This window comes from Oryctolagus cuniculus, chromosome 4, assembly GCF_964237555.1.
Source record: "Oryctolagus cuniculus chromosome 4, mOryCun1.1, whole genome shotgun sequence".
In the NCBI taxonomy this organism is placed as follows: Eukaryota; Metazoa; Chordata; class Mammalia; order Lagomorpha; family Leporidae; genus Oryctolagus; species Oryctolagus cuniculus.
In genome coordinates this window covers 169,327,144-169,351,969 of record NC_091435.1, presented here as the reverse complement: position 1 = coordinate 169,351,969, position 24,826 = coordinate 169,327,144, and the positions used below count along the sequence as shown (strand labels likewise).

At 49.2% G+C, this 24,826-nt stretch overlaps 1 protein-coding gene across 13 annotated transcripts in view; it reads right to left on the bottom strand.

The window, feature by feature from the left end:
- Window positions 1-24,826, bottom strand: part of CNOT10 (CCR4-NOT transcription complex subunit 10) — an 83,083-nt gene that overhangs the window by 28,254 nt on the left and 30,003 nt on the right. For all 13 annotated transcript variants that reach the window (XM_008266104.4, XM_070072906.1, XM_070072907.1 and 10 more), the window contains 7 exons: window positions 23,316-23,466; window positions 19,527-19,669; window positions 17,245-17,331; window positions 16,731-16,814; window positions 13,820-13,937; window positions 7,107-7,256; window positions 2,948-3,150 (listed from right to left, as the gene is read on the bottom strand). In XM_008266104.4, the coding sequence (XP_008264326.3) occupies window positions 2,948-3,150; window positions 7,107-7,256; window positions 13,820-13,937; window positions 16,731-16,814; window positions 17,245-17,331; window positions 19,527-19,669; window positions 23,316-23,466 (936 nt within the window). The remainder of the gene's footprint in view (window positions 1-2,947; window positions 3,151-7,106; window positions 7,257-13,819; window positions 13,938-16,730; window positions 16,815-17,244; window positions 17,332-19,526; window positions 19,670-23,315; window positions 23,467-24,826) is intronic.

Here is a 24,826-nt window from a genome sequence, read left to right as displayed (position 1 = left end):
AGAAATAAACCCTGCCCTGCCAAGAACTTTTCTCTAAAGATAATTTTTTTTTTAAAGATCTGTTTTATTTATTTGAAAGGCAAAGTCACACAGAGAGAGGTAGAAAGAGAGAGGAGGTCTTCCATCTGCTGGTTAACTCCAAATGGCAGAAACGGCCAGGGCTGGGCCAGGCTGAAGGCAGGAGCCAGGAGCTTCTTCCAGGTCTCCAATGTGGGTGGAAGGCCTAGGCACCTGGGCCGTCCTCTGCTGTTTTTCCCAGGTACATTAGCAGGGAGCTGGGTAGGAAGTGGAGCAGCCGGGACTCAAACCAGTGTCCATATGGGATGCCAGCGCAGTAGGTGGTGGCTTAACCGGATATGCCACAGCATTGGCCCCAAAACAAATGTTTTTATACTGTTAGTTATTAGTCTCTAATATAATTTTACTGTAGTTGTACTTATATATTACTTTAAAAATAAGGACTTACTTGTATATTCATTTAAAAAACATACTACACAAATGCAAAAAAATATAATGAAACTTTGCTGACTGGGACTAACTTTATGCAGAGGAGGTAGACAAGCTGCACTAAACAAAGTAAGAAAGCTGAACGCTCTGAACCAGGACCAGCAGGACCTGCGTGGTGCCACACTCACAAGGATCAATCGTGCTCTCGTTCCTGACGGGTGAGGCCACGCACACCGATCTAGATGGCGGGATCTGAGGATGCAATGCGTGAAAACAAACTGGCCCATGACGGAAGCAAACAGAAACTCACAATAAACCACACACCCAGTCCCCAACAGCCAGGATGTGCGCCAGATCTGTTTTGATGTAACAGGATCACAATAATTAAAATGCAGGGTCTGTGTTGCTTAGCAGATCTTTTCTCATACATTACACACCGCTCTGCTAACCACGAGCCCAGTTCCTGCCAAGAAACGGCTCAAACAACACGCATCACACTGACAAAATGACCCCTGAAATCAACAACTTAGAATCACGCTGGTTTCTTAAATTAAAAATGAATTTAATTCTGAGGGCAAGTGCTTTGTTCAACATCTGTCCTGCCCTGACTAAATAAAATACATTTTATAGAATTTTATCTGGAGTTTACCATTTCTTCTATTGGGATTTTGTTCAAATGTATTTGAGAGTGTTTTTACTGTTTTTAGGTCACCTTAAATCTTTTGTAGGAGTTAATGCCCACAGACAGACAGTCATGTCCAGCTTCCTACCAGCAGCACAGATGTGGGTGTTCTGTTATCCAAACACACAGAAACCAATCTTTACCATTTTTTAAAAATTTCAAACACAGAGTCTCCTAGCAGAAAATGGGGGCTACATTTGAAGTCCAGCGGAATCTATAGACAACCCTGAAAGTACTGTTTCTAAAATTAAGTAATTTAAGTACCGAGGTGGACACTTGGTGAAGCCGTTCAGATGTTGTTTAGGACACCTACTTCCGACCTCAGGAGTGTCTGATTCGAGTCTGGGCTCTGCTCTGGATCCAGCTTCCTACTCCTGCACACCCTGGGAGGCAGCAGCTGATGGTTCAAGTAACGGGGTCCCTGCCACCACGCAGGACACCTGGATTCAGTTCCCAGCTCCTTGCTTCAGCCTGGCTCCGCCTAGCCATGGTAGAGTGAGCAACTGGATGGGAGATGTCAGCCTGTCTCTGTCTTCTAAATTAAATAAGAATATTTTTAAAAAGATTTATTTATTTATTTGAAAGTCAGAGTTACACAGAGAGAGAGAAGAGGCAGAGGGAGAGGCAGAGGCAGAGGCAGAGAGAGAGGTCTTCCATTCGATGGTTCACTCCCCAATTGGCTGCAACGGCCGGAGCTGTGCCGATCTGAAGCCAGGAGCCAGGAGCCTCCTCCGGGTCTCCCACGCAGGTGCAGGGGCCCAAGGACTTGGGCCATCTTCTACTGCTTTCCCAGGCCATGGCAGAGACCTGGATTGAAAGTGGAGTAGTCGGGTCTCGAACTGGTGCCCATAAGGGATGCCGGTACTTCAGGCCAGGGAGTTAACCCACTGCACCACAGCGCCGGCCCCATATAAGTAATAATTTTAAAAGAAAATATTGGCTGGTGCCGTGGCTCACTAGGCTAATCCTCCGCCTTGCGGCGCCAGCACACTGGGTTCTAGTTCCAGTCGGGGCGCCAGATTCTGTCCCGGTTGCCCCTCTTCCAGGCCAGCTCTCTGCTGTGGCCAGGGAGTGCAGTGGAGGATGGCCCAGGTGCTTGGGCCCTGGACCCCATGGGAGACCAGGAAAAGCACCTGGCTCCTGCCATCGGATCAGCGTGGTGTGTCGGCCGCAGCATGCTGGCCGCGGCGGCCATTGGAGGGTGAACCAACGGCAAAGGAAGACCTTTCTCTCTGTCTCTCTCTCTCACTGTCCACTCTGCCTGTCAAATAAATAAATAAATAAATAAAAAAAGAAAATATTAAATTTTCCTGTATTTCTCCAGTCCCAGGAGGAAGTAACTTCCTGGTTTCCAGTAACTATACGACAGGTCCCAACCTAAATTCACGAATGGATTAAAATGTAAAAGCAATTTCTAGATATCCTTTTATTTCTATAAAGTATAAATCTGGGGCCAGCACTGTGGCGTAGCAGGCTAAGCCTCCACTGCGTTAGTCATACGTCTCTGAATATCACCTGGTTCACACACATCATCCTGCTGCCCAGCAACTGACAGTCAACGTTCCACCAGCAAGACTCTCTCGGGTCTTAACTCTCCATGGTGTCTAGAGACTGAGCGCCACACATCTTGCCACTCACCTAGAATCAAAACGTGAACAAATGGCTTTTGAACTAAGATTTTCCTCAACTTAAAGAACGGGAGGTTATCTTTATAAACTCCCGGAGAGTTAAAAGTGGAATGAGGTTTTCTATATTCCCACTTATTTTCTGCTTTCCACGGAACAAGAATGGGAGAAGAGATAACCAAACAGCACTCACCCCCTTATTGGCAGCAATGCAGCACTCAGCCAGCCGAAGCCACAGGCGTGGATTTGCGTGATAAACCTGGACAGCCTCAATCAGACACTCAAAGGCAGCAAGCGGCCTTCCAATGTGGAGAAGCTGGATCCCACAGTTGTACAGCAACTCGTACCTCTTGTTGGTCAGCAACGTGCACATGGGTCTTCCGGAAAATTTTCTGCCTAGCAACAAAAGTTAGACGAGAATACATTAGGTATAAACTAACAGCTACACGGAAACCATGCGTTCCTGTAAGAACTTTACACTCCCACGCCGGGTCTCAGTGACCCCGCTATGAGCAGTACCAGCTCTCACCAACCAGAGCGGGCCCCACCCTCAGCAACACAAATCCTCCCCAGCCATCCCACTTGTGCTTTCTCATTGCCAGCCCACAGACAACAACACTAGAGGAAGGCAGGGACAGGAGCTGAGAGGACACCCTCACTGCCTGACGTCACCTTCCCGCACGACAGGAGTGAGAGGACACCCTCACGACAACCTGACGTCACTTTCCCCCATGACAGGAGCTGAGAGGACACCCTCACTGCCTGACGTCACCTTCCCGCACGACAGGAGTGAGAGGACACCCTCACTACAACCTGACGTCACTTTCCCCCATGACAGGAGCTGAGAGGACACCCTCACTGCCTGACGTCACCTTCCCGCACAACAGGAGTGAGAGAGGACACCCTCACTACAACCTGACGTCACTTTCCCCCGCGACAGGATCTGAGAGAGGACACCCTCACCACAACTGGACGTCACCTTCCCCCACAACAGGAGTGAGAGAGGACACCCTCACTACAACCTGACGTCACTTTCCCCCATGACAGGAGCTGAGAGGACACCCTCACTGCCTGATGTCACCTTCCCACACGACAGGAGTGAGAGAGGACACCCTCACTACAACCTGACGTCACTTTCCCCCGCGACAGGATCTGAGAGAGGACACCCTCACCACAACTGGACGTCACCTTCCCCCACAACAGGAGTGAGAGAGGACACCCTCACTACAACCTGACGTCACTTTCCCCCATGACAGGAGCGAGAGGGGACACCCTCACTGCCTGACGTCACCTTCCTGCACGACAAGAGTGAGAGAGGACACCCTCACGACAACCTGATGTCACTTTCCCCCACGACAGGAGCTGAGAGAGGACACCCTCACTACAACCGGATGTCACCTTCCCCCACAACAGGAGTGAGAGAGGACACCCTCACTACAACCGGACGTCACCCTCCCCCACAACAGGAGTGAGAGAGGATACCCTCACTACAACCTGACATCACCCTCCCCCATGACAGGAGCTGAGAGGACACCCTCACAACAACCTGACATCACCCTCCCCCATGACAGGAGCTGAGAGAGGACACCCTCACTATAACCTGATGTCACCTTCCCCCATGACAGGAGTGAGAGGACACCCTCACTACAACCTGATGTCACCTTCCCCCACGACAGGAGTGAGAGAGGACACCCTCACGGCAACCTGACATCACCTTCCCACACGACAGGAGCTGAGAGGACACCCTCACGGCAACCTGACGTCACCTTCCCACACGACAGGAGCTGAGAGGACACCCTCACTACCACCTGACAGCACCTTCCCGCACGACAGGAGTGAGAGAGGACACCCTCACTACAACCTGACATCACCATGATTTAAAGCATCTGTTTCTTTAATTTGGTAGGTTTTTACTTCTTAAAAACATGATTGACTTTAAACATTTCAGATCAAGGATCCACCAAATGTGAGTGAATATCAAAATAAACTTCAGAGGCCGGTGCCGTAAGGCGGGGGCTGGGCTGCAGTTTCTGACGCTCGCATCCCGTATCAGAGGGCAGATGAGTCCCGGCTGCTCCACTTCTGATTCCTGCTAATGTGCTTGGGAAGGCAGTGAAGGGTGGCTCAAGTGCCTGGGCTCCTGCCACCCATGTGGGAGACCCCATTAGAGTTCCTGGCTTGGGCCTAACCCAGGTCTACATGTTGCAGCCATGTAGGGAGTGAACCAGAGAATTCAAGATTGATCTCTCTAAGGCTCTATCTCCAGCTTTGCCTTCCAAATAAATAATTTAAAAAAAAAGAGTAAACTTTAGGAGTTTGCTTAAAGAGTATCAGACATTGCCAGTGGTACCCAAGGTAAACTCTGCAAAGAAGCTACAATAAAACTAATTTGGTCTTTAAGTTTTTGGGCAGCTATTTGGTGCAGCAGTTAAGATGCCCCTCGGGACACCCGCATCTCATATCAGAGAGACCAAGTTTCAGTCCTGGCTCCACCTCTGATACGGCTTCCTCTAATCTGCACCCTGGGAGGCAGCAGGGGATGGCTCAGCAGCTGGGTCCCTGCCATCCATGGGGGAGACCTGGACAGAGTCCCGGGCTGCTGGCTTCAGAATGGCCAAGCTCGGACTGTTGCAGACATTTGGGGAACGAATCAGAAAATGGAAGATCTCTGTGCTTTCTAAATAAATTAATGGAAAAAGGACACTTAATTTTGAATCAAATATTCTGATTTACAACACTACCTTTAGTAATTACTGATTTTCAAATCCATGAAAAATAGAATCTAGCTAAATTTTTAACAATTCAAAATTACTCCTAATGCCTCGCTATTCAAAGCAACAGCACCTTCTAGAAGTCGGGATCATCGTTAGCCGTACGCAGGGCCACATGCTGTGTCTTGACCAGAGCATTCTTGCTCTTTAAGTCATGCTTTTCACTGTCAGTGTCCCAGCGCTGTGGCTCAGCAGGTTAAGCCGCTGCCTGCAGTGCTGGCGTCCCCCATGAACGCTGGCTGAGTCCCAGCTGCCCCACTTCAGATCTGGATCCCTGCTAATGCTCCTGGGAAAGCAGTGGAAGACGGCCAGGCGCTTGGGCCCTGCCCCCTCAAGGGAAACTAGGATGCTCCTGGCTCCGACTGCTGTGGCTATTTGGGGGGTGGACCAGCAGACGGATTATTTCTTTCTTCCTCTAACTGCCATTCGAAAAGTAAATTACTCTTTAAAAAAAAACCATGCTCTCCTCCAAGTAGTAACAACAACCCCCCGCCCCCGTGTGCACTCACCTGGGTCAGCGCTGCCTGCACTGGGCTGTGCACAGCTAGTAACAACAACCCCCCGTGTGCACTCACCCGGGTCAGCGCTGCCTGCACTGGGCTGTGCACAGCTAGTAACAACAACCCCCCGTGTGCACTCACCCGGGTCAGCGCTGCCTGCACTGGGCTGTGCACAGCTAGTAACAACCCCCGTGTGCACTCACCCGGGTCAGCGCTGCCTGCACTGGGCTGTGCACAGCTAGTAACAACCCCCCGCCCCCGTGTACACTCACCCGGGTCAGCGCTGCCTGCACTGGGCTGTGCACAGGTAGTAACAACCCCCCTGCCCCCGTGTGCACTCACCTGGGTCAGCGCTGCCTGCACTGGGCTGAGCACAGGTAGTAACAACCCCCCGTGTGCACTCACCCAGGTCAGCGCTGCCTGCACTGAGCTGTGCACAGGTAGTAACAACCCCCCGTGTGCACTCACCCGGGTCAGCGCTGCCTGCACTGGGCTGTGCACAGGTAGTAACAACTACCCCCTGCCCCCATGTGCACTCACCCGGGTCAGCGCTGCCTGCACTGGGCTGTGCACAGGTAGTAACAACCCCCCGCCCCGTGTGCACTCACCCGGGTCAGCGCTGCCTGCACTGGGCTGTGCACAGCTAGTAACAACCCCCTGCCCCGTGTGCACTCACCCGGGTCAGCGCTGCCTGCACTGAGCTGTGCACAGGTAGTAACAACCCCCCGGCCCCGTGTGCACTCACCCGGGTCAGCTCTGCTTGCACTGAGCTGTGCACAGGTAGTAACAACCCCCCGCCCCGTGTGCACTCACCCGGGTCAGCGCTGCCTGCACTGAGCTGTGCACAGGTAGTAACAACCCCCTGCCCCGTGTGCACTCACCCGGGTCAGCGCTGCCTGCACTGAGCTGTGCACAGGTAGTAACAACCCCCCGGCCCCGTGTGCACTCACCCGGGTCAGCTCTGCTTGCACTGAGCTGTGCACAGGTAGTAACAACCCCCGTGTGCACTCACCCAGGTCAGCGCTGCCTGCACTGGGCTGTGCACAGGTAGTAACAACCACCCGCCCCCGTGTGCACTCACCCGGGTCAGCGCTGCCTGCACTGAGCTGTGCACAGACGTTATCATTCTCCTGCAGGGCCTTCTTAAAGTAGAAAATCCCCAGATTGTGCTTGCTCATGGCAAAGTGGATGCAACCCAGATTGTTCCAGAACATACACCTCAGGCATTCACCTAAGAAAAACACAAATGAAACCGTTCATGGGAATGTCAGGGTTTGGATCCGTCATGGGAGAATCTGGCTCAGCAGGAGGAGGCAACGCAGCGTGCAGTGCAGGCCCACTCTGTCCTTGCACAGTTCACGAGGCAGCTGAAGCTCAGGACGCTCTCAAACAACCTTAAACTCCTTTTCAAAGAGAACCTCTACTAGGAAAGGTAAAAGGGACCAGTGCTGTGGCACAGCGGGTTAGGCTGCCATCTGCAGTGTCGGCATCCCATCTGGGTGCCAGTTCAAGTCCCAGGTGCTCAGCTTCTGATCCAGCCTCCTGTTAAAGCGCCTGGGAAAGCAGCAAGAAGATGGCCCAAGTGCTGTACCCACGTGGGAGATCCAGAAGAACCTCCTGGCTCCTGGCTGCTGCCTGGCCCAGTCCCAGCACCAGCCCCAACAGTTGAGGCCACGTAGGGAGTGAACCAATGGATGGAATATCTTTCCCTCTCTCTGTAACTCTTTCAAATAAGTAAATAAATTTTAAAAATACAATAAAGGTAATAAAAGAGGTGTGCTTTGGCCTAGCAGTTCAAAATGCTGCTTGGACACCTGCGTAATATTGGAGTGTCTGGGCCTGCGTCCTGGCTCCACTGCTGACTCCAGTGGCAGCAGGTGATGGTCCAAGTACTTGAACCCTGTGGACAGGGACTGAGTCCCCGCTTCAGCCTGGCCCAGCCTGGCTATTGTGAGCATCTGGGAGGTGAGCCAGCAGATGAGAGCTCTTCTCTCTCTCACTGGTGTCTACTTTTTAATAATTGCACCCGTACAGTGAAATACTACGTAGAAACTGGAAATAATGAACAAATACATCTGAAAACAGCCCGTGTGTATGTAAAATCTGAAAGGCAGACAGTAAGAGACATGGGGGGCAGAGAGAAAGCGAGAGAGAGAGACAGACAGACAGACAGACACCGACACACACCAAGGTCTCCTATCTATCTGCTGATTCACTTCCCAAATGGCTGGCCAGGCTGACGTCAGGAACCTGGAATTCAATCTGGGTCTCCCACATGGGTGGCAGGGACCCAAGCACCTGGGCCATCACCTGCCGCCTCCCAGGTGAGCATCAGCAGGAAGCTGGGTCAGAGGGGAGCTGGGACTCGAGCCCACACAGCCAGGGTAGCACGAAGACATCCTAAGCGGCGCCCTAACCTCTGCCTCAAAATCCTACTCCCAAAACACACTACAGGAAGAACACCAAGAATGCACAGAACAAAGTACACAAAATACTGCTCTTGCCTGCTACTCCTCAGCTTCCACTGTTACTCGAATCCAGAGGTCTGAAAACATCGCTGTACCCTTGTTTATCAGGCATCCGATGCCTCTCAGCCTGTACGCCGCTGCTTCCTGTGGTACAGGCGTTTCCCTAATGGTCACCACTCGGCTTTATGTTAGAGAAACCTTCTGTGACATCTGTTTCAAATATCCCTGCCCACGACGTTTATCATCTGTTTTGTGACTTGGTTCAGTATGTCTATGTGTGTTTATGTTTTTAATCAGAAAAAAGTTTAACATTGTTATGTGGTCAAATGCAGTAATCTTTTCTAAATTCTGTGGTATTTGGATTTTGGATAATGAATGTTTAGTCAAACCTTCCCTAGCACAAAATTAAACTATTCATACAGGTTTTCTTTTTCACTTTTTTCTTCTTATTTTAACCCTTCCTTCATCTTCCTGGATTTTACTCTGGTGTAATGACAGGAATCCAAGTTTTCGTTTTCTTTTTCTAAATGGCTACTTTACTTCACAGTCCATATCTTTTCTTCAATGATATCAAATGACTAGAATGACAGTTAATAAGCAGGGTATTCATTGCTTAATACTAAAAACAAAAGGTTCTACTGAGATTATATGTAATGCATATTTAAATATGGAGATTTATTTATACATACATATTTAAAGACTTGTTTATTGGAAAGGCAGTTCACTTCCTAAATGGCCACAACAGCTATGCTGGGCCAGGTGACGTGAGGAGCCAGGAACTCCATTGGGGTTTCCCGCATGGGTAGCAGGAGCCCCAGGGCTTGGGCCACCTTCCACTGTTTTCCCAGGCATGGACCTGGATCAGCTGGGACTCAAACTGGTACTCTTGACATGCGACACTGGAGGCTCAACCCCCTATACCAGAATACCAACCCTTTCTTTCTATATATGCATACATGTGTGTATACATACATATGCTCTTTTTTTTTTTTTTTTTTTTAATTTTTTGACAGGCAGAGTGGATAGTGAGAGAGAGAGACAGAGAGAAAGGTCTTCCTTTGCCGTTGGTTCACCCTCCAGTGGCCGCCGCGGCCGGTGCACCGCGCTGATCTGATGGCAGGAGCCAGGTGCTTCTCCTGGTCTCCCATGGGGTGCAGGGCCAAGCACTTGGGCCATCCTCCACTGCACTCCCTGGCCACAGCAGAGTGCTGGTCTGGAAGAGGGGCAAGCGGGACAGAATCCGGCGCCCCGACCGGGACTAGAACCCAGTGTGCCGGTGCCGCAAGGCGGAGGATTAGCCTAGTGAGCCGCGGCGCCGGCCCATATGTTCTTTTAAAAGTTTATTTATTTATTTGAAAGGCAGAGTTAGAGAGAGGAGACAGAGAGAGATCGAGAGAGAGAGAATGAATCCTCCATCCACTGGTTTACTTTCCAAATGGCTGCAATTGCTGTGGCTGGGCCAGGCCAGTCAAGAGCTAGGAACTGGATTTGGATCTCCCATGTGGTAGCAGGGCCCAAACACTCCAGCCGTCTTCCACTGCTTTCCCAGGCGCATTAGCAGGGAGCCGGATTGGAAATGGAGCAGCTGAGACTTGAACCAGTTCTCATCCGAGATCTCAATGTTGTAGGTGGCAGTTTAAACACTGTGCCACAACGTTGGCCCCTCTTCTGATATATTTTTGACGAACAAATAACAATATATTAAAGAGATACACTAAGCTTAGAAACACATTATAACGTTTCAAGGCGGTGCTGCTGGGTTACTGCACTGTGGACGACTGAAGGAAACCTTTTCCACATCTTGCCTAATAAACATTTTGTCAGCAGCAAGAAACGTCCATACATGGGAAACAAATTACATTTCAAATCCAGTAACTGAAAAATAGCATTATATAAAATACATAACTATATAAACTTTTCCCTACTACTTCACTTTTTAAAAAGATTTTTTTTTTTTTATTTGAAAGAGTTACAGAGGGAGAGAGGAAGAGAGAGGTGTTCCATGCACTGGTTCACTCTCCAGATGGGTGCAGCAGCCAGGGCTGAGTTAGGCCAAATTCAGGAGCTTCATCCGAGGTCTTCCAAATGGGTGTCAGGGCCCAAACACTTGGGCATCTTCCACTGTTTTCTCCAGCCATTAGCAGGGAGCTGGATCGGAAGCGGAGCAGCTGGGTCACCAACCTCGCCCAGTTGGGATGCCAGCACTGCAGGTGGCGGCGTTACCCGGGACCCCGTATTTTATGCTGTCCAGCACTGGTCAGCCACGGTCTCTGCTCCTGGTTGCACTTTAGAGACTGACGGTGCCACAGAAACCTGCCTGAAGGCAGCCCTGGGCCAAAGCCCTCTCAAAGCACAGCACCTTTCAGTTTGAGAGATCCCTTTGTTTTCAGTGTCAGAGGGCTTCTGAGGGGACACTAGGACAGTCTAAGCATCAAAATTTAAAATTCGGCAGAACTAGAAATGGGTACTTACAACAAAAAGAATGCCCATGAGAAAACTACAGGAAACAAACCGCCTTCCTCCACCTTCCACGACTCCAGTGAGCTGGAAGGTGCATGAGGGCAGGTTTGCCTGCGTGTGCTCTGCTGTGTGTATCGGAACCTGCAAGGCACAGGCACACCCACACCTGCCTCACCCTGCTTCCAGCTCCTACTTCCTGCCGGTACACACCCTGGGAGGGAGCAGGAGCTCCGCGACCCAGGTCCCAGCCACCCACCCCAGAGAACAGACAAGGTTCCAGGCTCCTGGTTTCAACCTGGCCCAGCTCGTTGCTGACAAGGGCTTTTGGGGAGGGAACTAGAGGATGGACGATCTTGTTCTCTGCTCTTTACAGTGTGACAGAGAGAACAAGAGATACACAAAGACTTCTAGCTGCTGGTTCACTCCCCAGGGGCTGCAATGGCCAAGGAAGGGCAAAGATGAAGCCAGGAGACAGGAGCTCTATCCAGGGCTGGCACACGGGTGGCCCTGTGTGCCCAAGCACTCAGGCCATTTTATACTGCTTTCCCAGGAGCATTTGCAGGGAGCTGGAATGGAAGTGAAGCAGCTGGGACTTGAACCAGTGCTCATTTGGGATGCTGGTATTACATGGGCGGATTAATCTGCCAAAGCCAATCCCAAAACATTCTGAGTAGTTTACCCTCATTTCTTTATTTTTTTTGGACATTCTGCTGGTTTACTTTCCAAATGCTCAAAACAACTGGGGTTGGGTGAGGTTGAAGCGAGGAGCCTGGAACTCCATGTGGTTCTACACAGGGGGCAGCCACCCAATTACGTGAGCCACCACCTGCTGCCTCCCACGATGTGTGCTAGCACAAAGCTGAGTAGGGCTCAAACCCAGGCACTCCGATACGGGATGTGGGCCACCCAAGTGGCGTCTTAACTGCTGTCCAATATGCCTGCCCACCCTCACTTTTTAAACACCTTATTTCCCTTCTCTCTTCTCATAGTAGTAATATAGACCTAAATGGCAGCCACAATTTTTATCTTTCATGTTAACATTATTATTAAGCAATTTATTAAGACTTTCTAAACAGAGGCAAGAATAAATACAACAATTATCTTCCTACTTTTATAGCAATATTTTAGACCTTAATGCAGTTCTGGGCTCCTGGCTTCAGCCTGGCCCAGTCCTGGCTGCTGCACCAGTGGACGGATGATTGCTTTTTCTGTCTCGCTCTGTCATTTTGCCTTTCTTTTCTTTTTCTTTCTTTTTTTTTTTGGTTTTGTGTGTGTGTGTGTGTGTGTGTGTCTTTTGACAGACAGTGGATAGTGTGAGAGAAGAGACAGAGAGAAAGGTCTTCCTTTTTGCCGTTGGTTCACCCTCCAATGGCCACTGCTGCCGGCCGCGGCAGCCGGCGCACCGCACTGATCCGATGGCAGGAGCCAGGTGCTTCTCCTGGTCTCCCATGCGGTGCAGGGCCCAAGTACTTGGGCCATCCTCCACTGCACTCCCTGCCACAGCAGAGAGCTGGCCTGGAAGAGGGGTAACCGAGACAGAATCCAGCGCCCCGACCGGGACTAGAACCTGGTGTGCCGGCGCCACAAGGCGGAGGATTAGCCTAGTGAGCCGCAGTTCTAGTCCCGGTCGGGAGTGCAGTGGAGGATGGCCCAGGTCCTTGGGCCCTGCACCCGCATAGGAGACCAGGAGGAAGTGCCTGGCTCCTGGCTTCGGATTGGCGCACTGCGCCAGCTGTAGCGGCCATTTGGGGGGTGAACCAATGGAAGGAAGACCTTTTTGTCTCTCTCTCTCTTTCTAACTCTGCCTGTCAAAAAAAAAAAAAAAAGAAAAGAAATATTTTAAATATAGTTAATAGTCTAAAGAATCACATTACTCATTGCTTTTATGGGAGAAAAGCAAAAGTGTAAAAACATTATCTCAGTTGCTTAAAAGGTCTCACTTCTGGGCTGATGTGGCGTAGTGGGTAAAGCCACCGTCTGCTATGCCAGCATCTCATATGGGCACCGGTTTGAGTCCTGGGTACTCTACTTTGGATCCAGGTCCTTGTTAACATGCCTAGGAAAGCAATGGAGGATGGCCCAAGTCCTTGGGTCCCTGCACCCATGTGGCAGACCTGGAAGAAGCTCCTGGCTTCAGACAGGCTCAGTTCCAGCCTGTTGAGGCCACACCGGGAGTGAACCGGAAGATGGAAGATTTCTCTCTGCCTTTCAAATAAATAAATCAATCTTTAAAAAAAAGTCTCACTTCACAGAGCCCAAGGACCTCATGCCCTTGATATAATTTCTAAGCTAGTATTAAAAATACAAAATGAGTGGTGGGGGATGTGTCTAGTGGTTAGGACGCCAACTGGGAATCCCCGTCAGTCACATCACACCTCAGAGGGCCCAGGCTGACGCCTGCCTCCAACTCTGAACTTCGGCTTCCTAAGACAGACCCTGGGAGGCCGCAGCGACGGCTCAAGAAATCGGGTCCCTGGTGCCCACGTGGGAGATCTCAATTCCCTTCCCTGGTCCTAGCTCCAGCCTCCACTCCACTCAGCCCCCTTGAGGGGAAAGCCAGCAGAGCCAACTCTTATACTCTCTTTCAAATAAGCAAATAAAAATTACAAAGAAGATGAAAGAGGCTAAGAAAAGAGAAAGAAGTGAGGTGGCTTCTTAAGGAAGGGGTCATCAACTGAAACACCAACATATTTTAATATTTCTGCAGCGGAAATATTAAAAAATTTTATTTCAAGATAGGCATAATTCACTGAAGAGCGGTCCAGGAAAACACTAAGAAACAAAAAACCCAAAAAACAAACTCCAAAGAATAATGTATAAAAGAACCAGGAAAAAAAAATAATGACGTTTCACCAATTTTCTTTACCTGTTTTCATGAATCCTGGGTGCTCGGCGATGTTGGAACTGTTTAGGAGCTTCACAGCTTTCCGGTAATTGCCCCGCAAGTACTCGAAATTGCTTTTAAGAAAGAGAGAGGGTGCCGACTGCAAAGGAAACACGGGAGTTGTTTATTACTTGGTTTCAGGTGTCGAATGCGAGATCACAACTCCGTCCCGCGGCACTGGAACTGCTTGGGAGGATAAAGGAGTCGGTTAAGTCGTGGCCACAAACACTACAGTCCAAATTCCTCAATGCTCTCACAATCTAAAAAAACTGAAACCTGTTAAAAAAAAAAAAAAGTAACATACATTGTCCAAGATTACAGCCTGAGGACATTAAACTGTCTTCAAATATAACAGCGCCCACCAGAAGCCAATGTGAAAGCATAAACTGGCTCTTTCATCTCAGTGTTTGGTAGGGTCTGGTAAGCTCCCCTACTTAGAACCCTAATAACTGAGGGGCAGCGCTGTGGTACTGCAGGTTAAAGCCCTGGCCTGAAGTGTTGGCATCACATATGGGTGCTGGTTCGAGTCCCAGCTGCTCCTCTTCTGATCCAGCTCTCTGCTAAGGCCTGGGAAAGCAACGGAGGATGGCCCAAGTCCTTGGACCCCTGTAAAGTGTGGGAGACCCAGAGGAGGCTCTTGGTTCCCGGCTTCGGATTGGCTCAGATCCAGCCGTTGTGGCCAATTGGGGAGTGAACCAGAGATGGAAGACCACCACCCCCGTCTCTCCTTCTCTCTCTGTGTAACTCTTTCAAATAAATCTTAAAAAAATAAAATAAAATAAAATAAAAATAGAACCCTAAATAATTGAATACTTTTCCGACTAGGAAACAAAAAAGTGTCATTCCACGAATGGAGGAATTTTCTAACGGAAGCCTGATCTGCCGCTGCCAATCCTGTTTCGAGATCATGTTTTGGATTACGCCTCACCATTCAGCAGTGCTAAGAATCCCTACAGCGGAGGACCCTCAAAACAGGACCTGCTGAGAGCGCTAGAGCACCCGGAGACCCAGGACCCATCCGAGAGGACTCGCGGAACCCGTCTCAGTATTTAACCACTTCAGCTCAGCACAGGCTTCCCTCCAACTCCCAGGGCGCCCTCGGCTCTGCCTCCCACCCGCTCTCGAGTACTACTCCAAGAGATCGGGGTTATCGAGGCTACTCTAGGTGGCAGCATGTCTGCCTGAGGACCTCCCTGATTCGGGTCTGACATCATACTGAGGATTAGTATCTTCATCTTCCTCTGTGACTCTGGCCTCCTCCAAGCGTGACCAGTTAGGCCTTTCTCTCCTCGGCCTTATCACTAGGCCACAGTTGTTCTGACACCACTGGGGTACTGAGCCAGCGGCTCGCCTGGGTCCTGCCCGACATCCCTAGCTGCATCTCCTCCCAGCTTCACCCTTCTCAAGTTAACGCTCCTGAAAGCAAGACTGCTCAGGATTCCACTCCCTCCCCACATCATCTTAGAAACTGAGCATCAATGCAAGAGCAGGTGGAGGGGGTCAAAGGAAGGAGGACTTACATTTCAAATACTCTAGTACAAGTCAAGTCAAAGTTATTGTCAAGCTAAGGCTACAATTTGACTGTTAAACCTTTAATTAATGTTTTGAGTATAACACCAAAAACTCTGAAATAACTATATTTAATATTAGTAAAATGTTTGAGTGAATTATAAGAAACCATTCCCAGAACACTCAGCAGCTGTTTAAAATAGTTTTGAAAGCTACATACAGGGGCTGGCACTGTGGTGTAGCGGGTAAGGCCACCGGCTGCAGCGCCCGCATCCCATATGGGCGCTGGTTCAAGTCCCAGCTGCTCCTCTTCTGACCAAGCTCTCTGCTACGGCCTGGGAAAGCAATGGAAGATGGCCCAAGTGCTTGGGTGGCCCAATCAGCCCACCTCCGGCCCTAGCAGCCATCTAAGGAGTCAATCAGTGGATGAAAGACCTTTCTTGTCTCTCCCTCTCTGTCTTTAACTCTCTCAAGTAAATAAATAAATAAATCTTAAAAAAATGAAAGTAGTGGGGCCAGCGCTATGTGCAGTGGGTTAATGTTGTGGCCTGAAGCGCCGGCATCCCATATGGGCGCCGGTTCGAGACCCGGCTGCTCCACTTCTGATCCAGCTCTCTGCTGTGGCCCGGGAAAGCAGTAGAAGATGGCCCAAGTCCTTGGGTCCCTGCACCTGCATGGGAGACCCGGAAGAAGCTCCTGGCTCCTGGCTTCAGATTGGCACAGCTCCAGCCGTTGCGGCCAACTGGGGAGTGAACCAGCAGATGGAAGACCTCTCTTTCTCTCTCTCTCTGCCTCTCCTCTCTCTCTGTGTAACTCTTTCAAATAAATAAATACATCTTTTAAAAAAATGAAAGTACCTTGATAGGAGGTTCAATAGTATAAAAAAACCCAAAACAAACCAAAAGCTACATATAGAGGGGCAATGCTTTCTATAATTTTAGCTGAAAAAACCACCATATTAGGGAGCAGGCATTCTGCTTAGCACATGAAACATCCGTATCCCTTACAGGTGGAGTGCCTGGGCTTGATTGCCAGCTCCGGCTCCAGACTTCAGCTTCCTGCCAGCGCAGACCGTGGGAGGCAGCCATGATGGTTCATGGCACTGGCCCACCCAGCTCCAGTTGTTGTGGGCATCTGGCGGGTGAACCTGCATGCGGTAGCTCTGTCTCTGTCTGCTTCTCAAATAAATAAATGTTTAAATGTGTATTATTTAAACTGCAGGCACAGCTGAACATAGACACAGCATGAGCAGTACTTCTCAGCTCGGTAATGAATTTTTTTCTGGGAGTATACACAACAGACTAAGATCATTTAAAACTGACAGACATGTGCAGTCTAAACAGGAGCCACAAACCGGAACGCAGGGAAGGCCGCAGAAACTTACATTTCCAGCTGTGTTCATGACTGACTTGATCTCCCTTTTGCAGGCCTTCAAGGACTTCATCTGGATATAAGCTCTCACTTTGTACTGCCAAAGAAAAGATGCTCTTAGTCCGTAAGAACTACAGTCCATTTATGTACTTACTGAACTGGACCCAACCTGTTCACAACACAGTTACACCAGGTGGCTGCAGAAGCAAGTGTCAAAGTATCTTAAATATTCTATTTGAATGCAGCGTTGGAATATACACTAAAAACCCACAGAGATGGTAGAATAAAATTTATACCTAATTCCAAAGATTCCATCAACCTTTTTCTATACATATAATTTAAAAAGAAATTACATTACCTTAAGCGAAATGCATTTAGGAGAATTAATGTGCTTCTAAATCCCAACACTTCACAGCCAAGCACAGACACATGCCTTGAATGACGCCCAGCTCTGGCGACAGCACCACCCCACCGTTGCTAAGTGCAAAGAACGTGCACACACGACCCGCCTTCAGCACCAACACTACCTGATGTATCTTTGACTTCGCGGCTTCTATCATAGCTCCACTCTCAGCTTTGTGATTTGATCCATCTTTGCTGGTATTGTTACCGGTCTACAAGGAGGAAAACAACAGTAACCGAAATTGAGTATTTCTGACCATCATGTAAATCAGTGATTTTCAAGTGAGCCACTTGAAATCACCTGGAGAGCACTTAAAACCGCAGAGGCCTGAGTCCCATTCCCAGAGGTCCAGGTCCACAGCCTGGAGTGAGGATGAACCAGTCAGCAGTGCACAGGTGAGCACACTGACGAGCTCAGTTTTAACAGACATGGATATTACTCAGCCTGCCTCTCACAAACCCAGAACAGATCCTATTACTACCTACTTAAAAACCTCTGTGCTATAAACATTGCCAACAACATCAAATCCTAACTTAATTTAAAAAAAGAAAAAAAAAAAGATTTATTTATTTGAAAGGCAGAGTTAAAGAGAAAGAGGGAGAGACAGAGGTATCTTCAAAAGTATCTTTCATCCACTGGTTCACTCCCCAAACGGCCACAACGGCCAGGGCTGGGCCAGGCCGAAGCCAGGAGCCTGGAACCGTCAGGGTCCTCCGTGTGGGTGCAGGGGCCCAGGCACTTCTGCCGTCTTTCATGCTTTCCCAGGCACATGAGCAGGGAGCTGGACTGACACGGAGCAGCCAGGACTCAACAGAACCAGTGCTCACATGGGATGCCGGCGTCGCAGGTGGCAGCTTAACCTGCTGTGCCACAACGCCGGCCCCTCAAACCCTAACTTTCTAGTTCAGTGTCCAAAGATCTTCAAGCTATGACCCACACGCACACTGCCCACAGCAAGCCCTACTACTCTCGACTACAGTGCTCGGGTTCTGCCCACTTCACCGACAGAGTGCTCACACCCTTCGTGTGGAATTCTCTGCCACTTCTCTTCTGAGTGGTCAGACTGCTACCATCTTCCAAGGCCGACACGACCCGTTCCCTAACCCTCTTCTTCCCTAGCCATAAGCAGATGTTGCTTCATCTACCACCTCCCAGACCTGAGATCCTTGAAGGCAACAATTACAATGTTTTCAATTTTGTCACACCAGTGCTGAGCAGAGTATATAAACACGGGCTGAACTAAACTGTATGTCAACAGACATTAAAAGTATAAAAACAGATATATTTTACCTAATATAAAAACAAATTACTTTACCACACAACATTTAGAAATAAAGCTAAGACATTCAAGTGAAATTCCTTACACAGATACACTTGTTAGGTTGAAAAGGGTAATGAGAGATATTTATTTATTTATTTTGACAGGCAGAGTTAGACAGTGAGAGAGACAGAGAGAAAGGTCTTCCTTCTGTTGGTTCACCCCCCAAAAGGCCGCCACGACTGCACTAATCTGAAGCCATTGCTTTCCTAGGCCATTCGCACGGAGCTGGATTGGAAATGGAGCATCCGGGTCTTGAACCAGCCCTATACGGACGCTGGTGTCACAGGCGTTTTACTTGCTACCCCATAGTGCCAGTCCCTATCTGTCCATCTTGAAAACGGACAAAGTACCTGAAAAAGAATCAGGGACACGATACAATGTGGAAGAACCAGAAAGCATTATCCTATGTGAGAGAAGCCAGTCACAACAGGTCCCATGATTCCAGCTCCGTGAGACACCCAGAACGGGAACTCCCCAGAGACTGACAAATTAGGGTGGGTGTTTGGTGCAGTGGTTAAGATGCTACTTGGTATGCCTGCACCCACACCGGACTGCCTGGTTTGATTCTTAGCTCGGCTTCCCAATCTAGCAACTTGGCAGGCAACAGGTGATGGCTCAAGTACCTGGGCTCCCGCCACCCATGTGGGAGACTCGGATGAGGGCGCAGGCTCCTGGTTTTAGCCTGGCTCAGCCCTAGCTAGTGCAGGCACTGGGTGAGTGAAGGACAGATCTCTCTGTTATAAATTTAAAAAAAAAATTTAAATGGTTACCATGGTAAGTTACTACTACTACTACTACTACTACTACTACTAGTAGTAGATTAGTTGCTACCAGGAGCTGAAGGGAGGAAGAAATACATGGAGTGAGTGCTAACGGGGACGCGGTTGCTTTCGGGCAGGAGGAAACGTTTTGGCGGTGCTGACTGTGAACTCTGTGAGTATGCTAAGAAAACACTCAGTTACACAGTTTAAAACGATGAAGTTTATGGTATGTGAATTATAACTCAATGAAGCTTTTAAAATACTTCATAATCACAAACATTAACCATACTTAAATTTTTAACTCTGATCACTGTGAACACTCACCTCATTCTTCCCGTTTTTATTATTGTTGCCTTGTGATATCATTTTTTCTAGGACTGCAAGAAGATGCAAAGCCTTCTCAGCTTGGTAGGTTAATATATATAGGTCTACCAGCAAAAAACAGACCGCTTGGGCAAATTTTTCTTCTGGAAGACAAAGAAAAACAGAAAAAAGACAAGTCAATTCCAAGTGAAGCACCCATCTCAGAGCACAGCACAAGAAGACACGAAGCTGTAAGGAGCAAAGCTCAGTCTTCACTGGGCCACGGGGGAGGCAGCGTGCTGCACGCCCAGCGCCGTTCGATCAGGCATCTCCACGCCTCTCATTTCAGGGACTCCAGTGACGGGACCCTCTCTGGAACACCGGCCATGCAATGCAGAGCGCTACGTTGCGTGGTAGATGATCGGCTGCTTACTACACGTGCGGTCTTTGTATACCATCTACCACTTTAGGCCTCACTGGGCTGACCTGCAGGCAGAGGGTGGACCATGGGTTATCTCAAGGCTCCCTCTAGCTATAAAAAGGCCGTGACTCCAGGAAACAGACTGCCTGCCCTTCTGGGTCACAAAGACAGAAAAATAAAGAGTTTGATTAGACACAGAAGACGCGGGGTGTTGTCTGTAGACACTACCAGGAGGAAAACAGACACAAGGTCTGCAGGGGAAGGAGGACTCAAAGGAGACACTGGTGTGGCCTAACCCGCTTTCAAGAAAGAAAAGGAAAAACGTAAAGGGAAAGTCAGGCCCACAGGGCAGCTGCTGGAACCAACAACAGAACACTTCCAGGGCCTCTGAAGAGCAAACGCCATTTCCACGTGGGGTGGACACAGCTGATGGGCAAAGCCAGCACAACTCTGTGTGCTCTGACCCTCCACACCTCAGGAAGCCTTCCCCCAAGGCAGCCTTGTTTTACCTGTCCCGCCCCTGGCTACCTCTGACTTTGTCCCCTACCATTCTCCCCATCTAGCTCCAGCCACAATGATCTCTCACTGAACACTGCCCCTGGCGTCGGGTCCTCTGCCCATGCCATTCTCTCTGGCTGGAATCCTCCCACCCTAGATCACATGGCACACCTCCTGGATTCAGGTCTCTCTTCTTTTTCTTTTTTCTTTGTTTATTTGAGAGCTAGAGTTACACAGAATGAGAGGAGAGAGAGAGAGAGGGAGGTCTTCCTTCCGTTGGTTCACTCTCCAAATGGCTGCAATGGCCGGAGCTGCACCAACCCAAAGCCAGGAGCCAGGAGCTTCTTCCCGGTCTCCCACGTGGGTGCAGGGGCCCAAGGACTTGGGCCATCTTCTTCTGCTTTCCCAGATGCATTAGCAGGGAGCTGGATCGGATGAGGAGCAGCCGGGACTAGAATCGGAACCCATATGGGATGCCGGCACCGCAGGAGGAGGGTTAACCTAGTGTGCCATGGTGCCGGCCCCTTCAGGTCTCTTTTCAAACACAGGCTCATCCCAGGCCCTGACAGATTACCTCATCTGAAAGTAACACGTCCAGTCAATGGCTACCCTCTTTCCTAGTTCCAGATTGACTTCACAGCATTCAGCCATCTCACAGCATGTATTTATCATGCTGTTTTCTCCCCTAGTAGACTATAAGCTCAGGAAGGACAAAGACTACCTCTGTTTTGTTCACTGCATTATCTCCAGATCCCAAACAGAATCTGGCCCCTGGGCTAAATATACACTGCATGAAGAATCTGAGAGGTTAGGATTCCAACTCTGACTTTCTAGAAAGGGCAAAACTACAGAGAGGGAAAAAGACCAGGGGCTGCAGAGAGGAGGGATAAACTGGAAGAACTGGAAGAATTTTTAGGGCAGTGAAAATACTCTTTATGAGACCACAACTTGTCCAAATCCACACAATGGACAACACCAAAAGTGGACCTAATGTAAGCTGTGGACTCTGTTTAGGAGGTGCCGGTGTAGTCCATTAACACTAACAGACGCTCCACTCCGGGCAGAGGCACTGACAGCGGGGAGGTTGTGGGGGGTGCGTGCAGAGGGAGACACCTTCCTCTCAATCGGCTGAGCCTGAAACTGCTCTTAATAAAGTCTTGGGGCTGCTGTGGTGGCACAGAGGGTTGAGCCGCTGCCGGAGACATCAGCATTCCATACTGGAGCACCGGCTGCCGTCCCAGGTTTTCTGCTTCCGATCCAGCTTTCTGCTAATGCACCTGGGAAGGCAGAGGACGATGACTCAAGTGCGTGGGCCCCTGCCACCCACGCGGGAGACCCAAACGTAGTTCCAGGCTGCTGGCTTCAGCCTGGCCCAGCCACAGATACTGCAGCTACAACAGTAGATGGAAGATTAATATTTCTGTTTTTCTCTCTCTGTAACTGCCTTCCAAGTAAATAAACAAATATTAAAGAAAAAGTCTTAAAAAACTACAGTAAAGGCTAAAAACAATTTTTTTAAGAAAAAAAGTGAGGAGTCGGCACTGTGGCACAGTGGGTTAAAGCCCTGGCCTGTGGCACCAGCATCTCATATGGGTGCCGGTTCATGTCCTGGCTGCTTCACTTCCGATCCAGTTTCCTGCTAATGTGCCTGGGAAAGCAGCGGAGGATGGCCCAAGTCCTTGGGCCCCTGCACCCACATGGGAGACCTGGTAGAAGCTCCTGGCTCCTGGCTGAGCTCCAGCTGTTGCTGCCATTTGGGGAGTGAACCAGCAGATAGAAGACCTCTCTCTGTTTATCTCTCTGTAACTCTTTCAAATAAATAAGACAAATCTTTTTTTTTTTTAAATGGTACTACCTTATTTTAAAAAAAATCTTAAAAAAAAAAAAAGAAGAAAAGTCGATCTGAAAATTGAATAATTAAGATTCTATTCAGCCACAGTACAGAGGAATAAGATCTTGTCAACGTTCTGAGATTTCCAAAAAGCATCAACAACTGTAGCTTTACACAAAAACACGTGTGATATCCCAGAAATGTGATTCTGAAGACGGGGACTGGTCACTGGCTCCTTAGCCTTCCCACCGGCGTCTCGTCTGCCCAGCTGGCCCGGCCACTGAGTCCTCAGGATGCAGGAAGACAAAATGGCTCTCTGGAGCCCGGGGACCAGCTGCTTAACCAGCTGTCAGCGGAAAGGGAGCCTCTAGGCCTTCCCAAACCCCCAGAGGTGGTGTCACACCCCACCATCTGTCCTGGGTGACCACACCAGCAAGCAGGTGTTCATCAATTAGGAATTCTCATCCGTGTTTTGAAGACAAAACACGTGCAATCCGGCTGCTGAGGGCTGGGAACCAAGCACTCTCTCCAACACCCTCTTCCCGGGTCAGCATCCCTCTGCTGCTGGGTCTGCGCCCTAGTTTTTCCTTTTCCCTGACCTTGCTTACCACTCCTTTTGAGGCTAGTTCAGATAGCAAGCTGGTTAAAATACCGAAAAGGTAACACGGTTCTCTACTGTCTATGCCAGGATTACCCACGAAAAGAGACAAGGAGCCAGTGTGCAGCCCCTAACATTGCAAAATGGTCCTTCCTTTTACGTAGGGAGGTGAGAAGGGGGTCAGGTACACACGGCAGAGTTCACACAAAGACAAAACAAAATACAGCAAAAGCCAGGAAGTCTTTCCATCAGTGTTTCTCACAGTTACCTTCAAAAATTGGCAAGAGACGTTGAAAGAAAACCTGGATTCAGCTAAAGGCCAAAAGATAATTTCAGTCTTTTTAACCATTAGGAAAAGCTCACGTAGCTCTAGAGACAATTACTGACATATAGGTACGAAGCACCAGGGAGCTCTGTGAGCAGGGGTTGATAAGGAAGTTCCTGACCTGCCAGATAACCTACCAAAAGGTTCTATGAACTGATAGAGCTTCTCGCCGACGGATATGGCCTCCGTGTGCTGCCGCAGGTGGTACAGAACGACTGCCTGGTTGTAATACAGCACGCTGTTCTCCACGTCGTCTAGCCCATCCATTTCTTCAACAGCTGAGTGCACCTGCGAAACGACAAGCCACGACTGTGTTCTGACTGTGAGGAAGGAAGAGAGTGAAATAACCCACAGCAAGCAGGGACCCGGGCCAGCACCCCTCAGTCTGGACTTCCCCACACTTCCAACAGGACCGCTGTCTTCTGATCACTCTCGCGCTGTAAAAATCGTGTCATTCATCTGTCCAAGCAGAATACAAATCTCCTAAGCAGACAGCTTTGCTGCACTTTATTAAATACCCTGCACACGGCAGGGCCCGGCTCTTCCTCGCCACGCTGACGGTACCTTCCCCGCTGTGGCTTCCGAGCGGGACGCCCACTTCCAGCTTCCTGCACTGCCAGAGTCAACACGGAGAAGGGGCAAAACCCCAAATGGCCTCTCCCCACAAAGCATTATACGATACGGACGGCTGGATTCCATGTTGTAAAAACTAAAGTGAAATGTAAACATTAACAGCAGCAGCTAAGTACTTACCGTGCGCCAGGCCTGCCAGGTTAATCCTCTCTACCCTCTAGGACATACATGGAATCTCCATTTTATAATCGTGGAAACCAGCACAGAATGCTTCATTATGCTATCCAAGGATACATGGCTAGGAAGCATATTTTCAGATTCTGTTCCCAATTAAAAAGAACAGATTTTTCTAAAGTAATGAAAACCAAAAATACACGATGTCACACAAGATGGTCAGAACAGGCTCTCAAGGGCTATTCTGAAACCCTAGCTCTCAAGCCGATCAGAAGAACAAGAATCAACACTTATATTTTAAAGCTCATGACATTTGTAGAGCCCCTTCCCTGAACTGGGGCAATGGGCTTGTAAGCCATTCTTAATTCCATATAATACATGCAATTGGAATTCCACCTATGTTAACACTAATCCACTGTCATTATGAAGACTGCAATAAACGACTGTAACACTACATAATTAATTCTCATATAACTAATGACACTTCCCTAAGTCATGCAGGGGAACTGTGGCACGTGGCCTTACCAACCTCTGCCTGGCTAATGGTAAGAACCCGAGGGTTCAGAACACAGCGTGATCTGTAACTGGACTTCCGCAGACTCGTCACTGTGGTGAGCCCAACACAGGGTAAATATTAGCAAATGGTACCTGACGACCACCAGCGTGTACACTTCATTGAGTCTGGGAGATTTTTTTTTTTTTTTAAGATTTTATTTATTTGAAAAGTAGAGCTACAGAGAGAAGAAGAGACAGAGACCGAGATCTTCCATCTGCTGATTCTCTCCCCAGATGGCCACAACAGCTGGAGCTGAGCTGATCCAAAGCCAGGAGCCAGGAGCCAGGATCTTCCTCTGGGTCTCACACATGGGTGCAGGGGCCAAAGCACTTAGGCAATCTTTCG